This window comes from Lissotriton helveticus, chromosome 1_1 (assembly GCF_964261635.1).
Source record: "Lissotriton helveticus chromosome 1_1, aLisHel1.1, whole genome shotgun sequence".
NCBI lineage: Eukaryota > Metazoa > Chordata > Amphibia > Caudata > Salamandridae > Lissotriton > Lissotriton helveticus.
Genome location: NC_136057.1, coordinates 1,716,258,503 through 1,716,269,483, shown reverse-complemented (window position 1 = coordinate 1,716,269,483; position 10,981 = coordinate 1,716,258,503). Strand labels below are relative to the sequence as shown.

The 10,981-nt window shown below is 42.5% G+C and overlaps 1 protein-coding gene across 1 annotated transcript in view; it reads left to right on the top strand.

Moving 5' to 3' along the window:
- Window positions 1-1,533: 1,533 nt before the first annotated feature.
- LOC144774094 (aquaporin-5-like) overlaps window positions 1,534-10,981 on the top strand; it is a 35,626-nt gene continuing 26,178 nt past the window's right edge. Inside the window, exons 1-2 of the mRNA XM_078659123.1 lie at window positions 1,534-1,896; window positions 2,303-2,467. Coding sequence (XP_078515249.1) covers window positions 1,534-1,896; window positions 2,303-2,467 — 528 coding nt within the window. The remainder of the gene's footprint in view (window positions 1,897-2,302; window positions 2,468-10,981) is intronic.

Below are 10,981 nucleotides of genomic sequence, written 5' to 3'. Positions count from 1 at the left end.
TTTTTATTCTAGATAAAGCTTCTATTCTGGACTGCACTTTATAGTGTCCTTTCTCTTGTATCTCTCCTGTTCTTTATCTATCCTGTTATTCCAGTTCTTCGTGTGGAATACTCTATAGGTTCCTCATTGTTTCTGGATCGTGCAACAGACCTGTGGCATCTTTCGTGTATTTAAAATGTATAGTTGGGGGACAAGATGCTAGTAGGTCTATAAACTATTTCACCTCGGGCCCTTCTCCACTCTGTAGTTTTATGTCCTTTTTTCATAATACAATTAATTAGAAATTGTTAATCGTCATGACTGCACCTGGTAGTAAAATGTAGCTATAAACAGGGAGTTGCATGAGAAACAGTGTTTCCATGTGTTTGACTACATGTAAAACTGACAAGTTAATACCAACTTTTAGCTGATGCTATCAGGCACGCCTTCATCTGGCAGTGAAGTGATATTAATATAAAACACTTGTAATGCAGCAATACAACAATTATGTGTAGCAACCTGTTGCCAAATAAACTGTAAGTACAGATTTAGCATGATTGTTTACATTTTTCCACCATCTCTAAATCACTAACATAGGAAAAGGAGCAAGAAAATCACTGTTCGATCTAACCACTGACTAGAATTACACCCCGTACGAACTCCAGACATGTGGGGCCCTAAAAACTCTGCCAGCTGGTGGTGAGTCTGTGGGCTGAAGGCCCTCTGGCCCATCTCCTGTGGGAGTGCAAAGGGCTCCTCCAGTCGTAGTGAAAACTGTTTTTAGCTGCTATAGATGGTATGTCCCACATCAAACTACCCAGATCTCACACTTACATAATGCTAGGCCTGCCCAATCAACTCTATTTCCCGCTATTCTCGTTGCCAGATAAATAGATACGGTTAACTATTGGCATTGAAAAAACGTGAATCACAGCGCTGTAGAGAAGGGTGTGGCATAAGGGACAGAGATGCCGACTTTGGAGCTGGGAGACCAGGTTGGAGCCTCGGCGTCGACTCAACATCCTGTGATTCTGGGCAGATTACTTAATCTCCCCGCACCTACCAAAAAATGAACGTGTCTTGTGTAATGTAACTGGTGGTCATGTAAAGCGCTCCAGTACCTTCCGGTCGAGTTCGCGCTATATAAAACTGCACCAAAAAAAAAATGAGACAAGGCCACCGACTATACAGGACTGGCTTGGGAGTGGTGGGGATGAGGTAAGAGGAACTCATGACCATTTAGTCCACAGTGCTAAACGTTGTATTTTTTGTATGTTAACAGGAACAATTCAACGTGTGAAACCGGCGAGTGGCAGCTTATAGGCGTGCGGATCTAAATAATGTGTAATAACATGGTTCTTCTCTGTTACTAACATGAGTTGTCACAGCTTGGTGAAGAAGAATTTTGGCCTTAAAAGGTGGATACCGGTGACCACGCCTATTCCTGGAATGTTTCCCTCGTGTGCCAGCAGATATAAGCGTGCATCTCACTATGAGCGTGAAGTACGAACTTTATGAAGCGGCTCAGAACGAAAACTTCCTTGGAATCACAGCATGGCGCACGAGCTGTGCACCGGGGCCTTCACACGAGCCTTTCTGGGCGAACTTTTAGGGACATTGGTGTTCGTTTTCTGCGGTCTAGGCTCGGCACTCCTGTGGTCCTCGGAACCACCAAGTGTCCTGCAGATTTCGTTGACCTTTGGCCTGGGCATCGGTACGCTTGTACAGGCAGTGGGGCACGTGAGTGGTGCTCATTTGAACCCGGCAGTCACCCTGGCATTTCTGCTGGGGTCGCGGATTTCCCTCTTGCGAGCTGTGGTGTACATCGTAGGCCAGATGCTGGGGGCAGTGGCCGGAGCAGCCCTTCTTCACGCGGTCACTCCATCTGAGGCTTACGGGACCTTTGGAGTAAACAGGGTGAGTACTCGGTCTACCCGCTGTCTGGGTGGCAAAAACTCAGCCAGTTGTTGCCCAGTACACCCCTGCTGGGTCAGTGAGCAAATAAATGTGACAGGGATCTGAGAGGTTTCCTGTTTTCAGATTCAGAGGACATTGTGGTATGCAGCTATGTTTGCAATATATATTTACTCTATAGCCAATGCAAATCGGTCCCTGATATAAGTGTAGGAGGTTAAATCGAGTTTTGTGGGATTCTATACCTCTGTTGTGGATTCACTCACCCTGATGAGAAAGAGAATAAGTCTGGCAGACTGTAGGGTTCCTGCATCTCGAAGAACTTAAGGCTGGATGGAGTAAATCAAGAAGGGCCAATGGTCCAAATTTCTCTAACTTTTTGTATTAATGCATATTATTCTCTCTCCAGCTCAACAACGGCACCTCTTCAGCCCAAGCCGTGGGGATCGAGCTTGTCCTCACCCTGCAGCTGGTCCTCTGTGTTCTAGCCACCACAGACTGCCGCCGGGCTGGTAATGTGGGCTCGCCAGCTCTATCCATCGGCCTATCTGTTACTCTCGGGCATTTACTAGGGGTATGTATCCAGCTTCAATATCCCAGCCCTTTCCCTGTGCTTCCTTTTTTTGTTACTGCTTTGCACAAACGTTCTGAGGAACCGAAAGTGCAAACTCAAACCTTTCTGTCTTTCTGTCCTTGGTGTGGCCGAAGTAGGGAATGGTCTGTCTCATAAGAGTGTGGATTCTGCATGTTGGGGCAGATTTATGAGGCCCTTGCGCCTCTTTGCGCTGCAATTGCGTCACTTTATTTGACGCAACGGCGGCGCAAACAATGCGCCCTATTTACAACGTGACGCATCTTGGAGATGCGTCACGTTGTAAAGCCCTGCGCCATAAGGAGGCGTTCCTGCGTAGAGGGGGGCGTTCCTGCGCAGGAACGCCTCCTAAAAGTGGCTGAGTGAAATCTATAAGATTTCACTCAGTCACTTTCAGGCCAATGCTGCGTCAAAACCCTGCGCCTGCTTGAAGCAGGCGTAGGTCTTGACGCAGCATTGTGAAGATGGTGCATCCCCCGAGCCTTGCTGGAGCTGCGTCCCGCTTGCGACGCAACTCCAACAATGCGCCACCTTTATGGCACAGATGCGTCACGCATCTGTGCCGTTTTTGCCCCATGGTGCGCCGCATTGTAAATGCGGCGCACCATGGGTGGCGGAGCGGTGGCGCACTGTGGCGCACATTAACTGGCCCATCCCTGGGGATGCGCCAGTTAACCTAAATCTGCCCCTTAGTGTTTGCAAAATGGACTTGCAACTCTGTAGACTCCACAATATAAACTGCGGCTATTTTTTTATCCCAGTATTTTGTGACAATAAATCTTAGTAACCAATAAATGGCAAAATCAGTCGAAGGCAAAATGTACAGAGGAACATTTCTTTACCCCTGGCAGAGGAAGAAGAGTTGCCAGTCAAGTGGACCGGTGATCCTGTTTTAGGGAAAAAAGATCAAATAGGTTTATAAGTGGTGCATATTTTACGAGGGAAAACCCTGTAGTCACACTTGGAGGTGTTTGTGCACCTCCATTATTGGTATAACTATGTGCTATATTCCTGGTCTTAAATCTAGTGGCTAGATTTGAAAAGGCATGCATCTATTTATGGTTCTAGGCTCGTACTGATGGAAGAGAAAAAAGTAGCACTGGCAAACTATTGAGCAGCACTTTTTACAGCAGAGTACCGGCACTGGTAGAGAAATGTTATTGTGTTTGGCATATAGACCATATGGCATGGCAGAGCATTTAAAGTAACACTGGCCTATGCACCTTATGCCACACAAAATGGTATTGGCACACCGTCTATAATATACAGTATGCCTGAGTGCCTGCTTATTTTTTCCCCTTTGTTTGGAAGGGTGGCCTTGAAGCATAGATTATATCAGAAAGCAAGCACCAAAATACAGATCCTGCAGTGTACTGGAGCAATTTGTTCTGCGGACAGGGTGCTGTGACTAATTAAGAGATAACACCACGATTTGATATTTCTGTCAATTGTCCTTTTATATTGCCTTGTAACCAACTCGCCCAGACATAATAAATCCTCACTGCATCCAGGTTGACAAATTCAAATTACCTTAATACATTTAAGCCCTCATTTAGAAAAAATTCTAAGGGCCTGATTACGAGTTTAACGGTGTAGCGTCTGGACCGCCCCGCTGCAGCACCGCCAAACCGCCACGGAATAATGACTTTTTTAGTGCCTTTGACGTTCCCACGGCAGTGCCTATAAAATAGGAACGGCAATGGGAGCTTCAAAGGAAGTTCCAAAAAACAACAAGTGATGGACTGAATGTGGATCAATGTCACACACTCCCCCAGTCAAAAGATCTGGGCCCAAATCCATCGTTTTTTTGCACTCCACACCACCCTGGGTCAGATAATGGCTTTATGCAAATCAGCTCTGACCCTGTTGCCCCATGGGAACAGTCCAGTCCGAACTACAACAGCCATATCTTTCCCAGACCGGAATCAAGCATCCGAGGACCGGACCGGTTTCGAGGTAACACCTCTCTTCAGCCCGGCTAGCTTGACTCCAAGTGGTGTGGAGTGCCTGGGACCCACGTCTGGGCATCCCCAGCGCACTTAGGGCGGCAATTGCAAAAAACAACAAGTGATGGACTGAATGTGGATCAATGTCACACACTCCCCCAGTCAAAAGATCTGGGCCCAAATCCATCGTTTTTTTGCACTCCACACCACCCTGGGTCAGATAATGGCTTTATGCAAATCAGCTCTGACCCTGTTGCCCCATGGGAACAGTCCAGTCCGAACTACAACAGCCATATCTTTCCCAGACCGGAATCAAGCATCCGAGGACCGGACCGGTTTCGAGGTAACACCTCTCTTCAGCCCGGCTAGCTTGACTCCAAGTGGTGTGGAGTGCCTGGGACCCACGTCTGGGCATCCCCAGCGCACTTAGGGCGGCAATTGCAAAAAACAACAAGTGATGGACTGAATGTGGATCAATGTCACACACTCCCCCAGTCAAAAGATCTGGGCCCAAATCCATCGTTTTTTTGCACTCCACACCACCCTGGGTCAGATAATGGCTTTATGCAAATCAGCTCTGACCCTGTTGCCCCATGGGAACAGTCCAGTCCGAACTACAACAGCCATATCTTTCCCAGACCGGAATCAAGCATCCGAGGACCGGACCGGTTTCGAGGTAACACCTCTCTTCAGCCCGGCTAGCTTGACTCCAGTGGTGTGGAGTGCCTGGGACCCACGTCTGGGCATCCCCAGCGCACTTAGGGCGGCAATTGCAAAAAACAACAAGTGATGGACTGAATGTGGATCAATGTCACACACTCCCCCAGTCAAAAGATCTGGGCCCAAATCCATCGTTTTTTTGCACTCCACACCACCCTGGGTCAGATAATGGCTTTATGCAAATCAGCTCTGACCCTGTTGCCCCATGGGAACAGTCCAGTCCGAACTACAACAGCCATATCTTTCCCAGACCGGAATCAAGCATCCGAGGACCGGACCGGTTTCGAGGTAACACCTCTCTTCAGCCCGGCTAGCTTGACTCCAAGTGGTGTGGAGTGCCTGGGACCCACGTCTGGGCATCCCCAGCGCACTTAGGGCGGCAATTGCAAAAAACAACAAGTGATGGACTGAATGTGGATCAATGTCACACACTCCCCCAGTCAAAAGATCTGGGCCCAAATCCATCGTTTTTTTGCAAAGGAAGTTCCAGCACAGCATGGACTGTGAAGTCCATGCCATGCTGGAATTGGGGGTGAATGCACACAGGGGGGCAAATGCTGTGCTCCCCTGTGTGCCTCCACATTTCCTCACCCTCACTGTTTTCATGGAGGTAAGACCTCCATGAAATCAATGGCGATGAGGAAATTCGTAATATACCTGGTGGGACCACGGCAGTCCAACCAAGCATATTCCTGCCTTAAGACCGCCGCGCCACCGCCAGGGAACAGCAGTTCCCTGGCAATGTTGGTGGTCCCGGGGAGGCTCGACCACCAGGGCTGTAATGTGGCGATCAGAAAACCGCCACCACAGCCGCACCACGAGTCTGGCGGTAAGAGGACCTCCAGGCTTGTAATTATGCCCTAAATTAGGGCAATAGTCTGTTTGCCTTCTTAAACATGTAGCTGTACGCATATAATGTGCAGACAGCATGCTCCTATATTGCACACAGAGGGGGTAATTTAGAGTTAGGTTGAGTGAGAGCCATGCTGTAGGTCAGCAGGGCCCACTTTCCACCAACCTTACAGTTCCCTCACTTCATTTAAACACAAGAAAATGATCTGTTAGTGAAAACCTCAGACCAGGCGGCCCTGTCATCACAGGGCTGACAGTCTATGCACGGGATGGGCTACCCAATTACGTATGGGCCTTCAAATACCAACGTTCCTGTCCAATCCACCACACCAAGCCAATAAATATCTTCTTTAGATTTGTGTTTTTCCAAGGCCAAAATTATGTTGCCCGTCGGAAGAACTTGCAGTAAAACTATCTATGAAGATAGTAAGGATTTCTTTGTAAGGCGGGTGGTTTCGTCCCAGAAGATGGAGGCACGGGGTTTCTCTGGCACGGCAGGCTGTTGGGCGGGCTGGCTGGCCACCCACCATACTGTAAATGTCCTCTAGAATGATTAAAATGCATTCCAAACCTAAGTGTTTCAAGAAGCTTTGTACGTATAGTGCCTGTTTCAAAGTAAGATTATCAATCTTTTTGGGGTTTTTCCTTGGCTTTTAAAAAAAAAAAATGTAAGTTCAAAATACTTTTATTACATTTTTCAGAAAAAAAATGACAGACATAGACAACACAAAAAATGTTAACATGAGCGATAATACCTAAACAATTGATGAGTACAAATCACCGGCAAAATATAATAGGTAAATGAATTACAAAAAGCGATAATCAATAAAAAGGAAAAAAGAAGAGTAGCAGAAAGGGAAGGGAAAGGGGAGGGGAAGGAAGGGTAAATACTATATCATCTTTTATATAAATAAGAGTTACTAATAACATACAGATAATACAAAATATGATGTGAAACAAAATAAGGAGTAGAAAAAACACATTCATGTTAACAAATATGTATCTATAGGTGACCAAAAGGATTGTTAAGAAGGAGAGTTATGATTAATCCCATTTAAGGATAATTATGCACCTCTTCTTGTAAAAATGATCCAGGACCACCAAGCATGAACAGACAGAGATGGAGCATCTTTCCAACAAAAAGTGATTGATTTTAAAGCAGTCGAAATTAAGAAATTAAACAATTTTTTTCTTCTGAGTCATTGAGACGATGTACAAGAGCGACCAATTTACAAATTAATAGCTTATATGAAAGAACATCTTGAACAGGTAATATTTGTAGCATAATATCCCAAACCTCAGACCAAAATGTTGAAATTAAGGGGCAATCAAATAGCATGTACTGTAAGGACGCTGGGTGTAATTTGCAATGCTAGCAAGTATCAGATTGTATTAATTTAGCTCGGAAGAGACGTGATGGGGTCCATAAAGAATTGAATAGAATATAAGCATTTGTCTGGTAGAGAGACACAGGCAGCCAACCAGAAATTCTATTAAGCCAAATAACTTTCCAAGAGTCATTAGATAGAGAAAGGGAAAGTTCATTTTTCCAAAATATTGAAATTATATTAAGATTGGTACCTATTGAAGTAGCTAATTTTTTTTACAAAATAGAGACTGCATTGGAAGATGTGGATACAGCTTGAATATAAATTATCAAATCTGTTGCAACAGTAGATGGGATACCATGCGGGAATGAATCTAAAATGTAATTACATAAAGACACATATTTAATAAAGTCAGTATTAGGTAACTGAAACTTTGATTGTAAAATGTCAAAAGTAATAAAGGCATTATCACAAAATAAATCTTTAAGATAAAATATACCAGCCTTAATCCAAGAGTTCCAAAAAGTCACATTTCGATTCAATTTAATAACAGAACTATGCCATAATGAGAAATCTGCAGTAATATTTATAGAAGAAGCAATATTTGAATCCAAATCATTAAATATTAGTTTCGAAGATTTGATAGTAACTGAATGATGTATAACTGCCGACTTATGAGACATAGTAAGCAAGGTGGGTAATGGAAAAGGATTAACAAGAGATTTCTCAATATGAAACCAAATAGGAGGTTTAAGTATAGAAGAAGAACTAAACCATAGAGAACTTTGGGGCATATTACCAACAACTAGCGATATTTATCGCTAAATGCGCTTATTGACTTTTTTTATTGCTGCCTATCGCTGGATATTTTAGCGGAGAAAACATGCTATTAGCAACGTTTTTCTCCATAGCGCAAAAATATCCAGCGATAGCGGCGTAATGCGAGAATATCTCAGGGAATATAGCGAATTCTCGCATTAGCGACGAAATGCTCTTAGCCATGTTATCCACCTCCCATTGGATAACATGGCTAAGAACTAGTCAGAGCAGGTGTTAGTTTTTGGCGATAGCGGGAATATTTCCATCGCTACGCCAGCCTTGGGAATAGGCGATTGGGACGTTATCGACTGCTTTCAGTCCCTAACGGGTTGGGTACGCCCATTTTGCATGTCATTAGCGATAAATAACGCTGTCATGCAAAGCGGGCCCCAAACCGCTCGCTATCGCCTTCAAGCTGTCGCTAACTGCTGTTAGCGACAGCTTGATAATAGGGTGATAGAATTTTCGCCGCTTAGCGGCCGGCGAAAAGTGCCTATCGCCCCCCTTGATAATTTGCCCCTTTGTTTTAATATAAGTGCTTAATGATATAAAAGAAAGTCAGGTAGGCCAAAACCTACATTACATTTGGGCATTTTTAGTTTCTTATAACAAATTCGAGGTGATTTATTATTCCAGAGAAATTTGGATAAAAATGTATCAACATCTTTATAACATTTTAGTGGAAACTGAGTAGGGATCATAGCAAGGGAATAAAAGATTTTAGGAGCAATATTCATTTTAATGGATTCCATTCTTCCCCACCTAGTGAGATGAAGTGAGGGCCATTTAGATGTTTTATCCTTAATATAATCAAGAATAAAATTACTATTCAATGTTAATGTCGCTGGGATGGAGGATGAAAACAAAATACCAAGATATTTCAATTTAGTTGCTTGCCAAATAATATCTGCCATAGGTAACATATCAGGAGTACAAAAAACATTTAAGGGAAAAAATTCTGTTTTATTAACATTAAGTTTGTAACCCGAGACTGTAGAATATTTGGCAATAATTTCTAATAAGGACGGGATTGAAGAGATAGGATCACTAATAAATAACAACACATCATCAGCATAAGCTAAGATTTTGATAGTAACATTCTTTATCGTAATACCTTTAATATCATCACATTTTTTTATATGACTAAGAAAAGGTTCAATTCCCAGCAAAAATAAAATTGGGGAAAGGGGATAACCTTGTCGTGTTCCTCTAAAAAGGGAAAAATGAGTAGATATTTGACCATTGATAAATAACCGAGCAGTGGGGGTAGAATACAGGGCAGAAATCATACGGATAAACAAGGGACCAAAATTAAATGACAATAAAGTCTGGAATAAAAATTGCCAATGGATTTTATCAAAGGCTTTTCCTGCATCTAAAGCCATAATTCCAGAGGTAGCAAGTAGAGTAGGACTCTGTTCAATTTCATGCAGTAAGGTTCTCGTGTTGTTAGCAGAATATCTATTCTTCATAAATCCTGATTGGTCTGGGTGGATAATAGAGTGCAGTATAGGGGCTAATCTAGAGAGAATTTTAGCATATCATTTACAGTCCTGATTAATTAAAGATATACGATGATAATTTGAAACAAGGGTAGGCTCTTTATCAGGCTTGGGAAGTACAATAATTAAAGCATCAGCAAATGAACCTGAAATAGTCCCAGAAGAACCGAAAAAAAGTAAAAAGTTGAAATAAATATGGCAAAAGATGAGACTGGAATTCTTTATAAAATTCAGCTGGAATACCATCAGGGCCTGGGGACTTATTTTTTTGAAGAGATTTTATGGCTGTTAAAATTTCACCAGTAGTAATGGGTAAATCTAATCCAAGTCTATCTGATTGTGAAATTTTGGGAAATCACAAGTATGTAAGAAAGAATCAATTAATGAGGTATCGTGAAAGTCTGGCTTGTTATATCGATTAGAGTAAAAATCCAGAAATTCTTTAACAATATAATTATGGGATAGTGCAATCTTGCCATGCGGACCTTGAATAGAAGTAATCTGTGTCTTATCTTTTTTGATACGCAGATAATTCACCACGAGTTTCCCAAACCTATTGGCATTAAAATGAAATCTAGCATTAGATTTAGAGATTTGGACACCAGCTCTTTTACCGAGGATAGAGTTAAATTCATAACGAAGCTTTTGTAGCTTAACTCAGTATTGAGGATCATTTGATGTAATAAATAACCTTTCAAATTTCGCTATTTGCTTTTCTAGGTGTTTGATATTAGCATTGAAGGATTTGTTCTCGTTAGCCATAATAGAAATTGTAGTAACTCTAATATAGGATTTAAAGGCATCCCATCTAGTGACCATAGAAGTAGAGTCCTCCGGATTAAACAAAAAATAATCTTGAATGGCTTTTAATAGTTTCGGCTTATTATTCTCATTAAGAACAATATCCGTATTCATACGCCATCTGGTTTGTTTGGTAAAAGTAGAGGATAGATTTAAAACAAAAGAAATCAAGGCATGATCAGATATATCAATATTACCAATCATAGGGTTAGTTGCAGATTGAATAAGTGGAGTAGAAAGTAAAAAATAATCAATTCTGGAATGCGAATTATGGGGATTGGAAAAAAAGGTAAAACATTTGTCAGTAGGAAAATGTAGACGCCAAATGTCAGCTAATTTGGCGGTATGAATAAAGGATTTAAAAGCATGAAAAACCTTAGGTGGATTAAATTTAGTACTAGACAACCTATCTAATAATGGGTCAGCAATAACATTAAAATCACCCCCTACAATCAACGGAACTTTACCCAACTTTAAGACTTCTGTAGTAATATTGGACCAAAAAGTAAGGTAATCAGCAGTAGGACC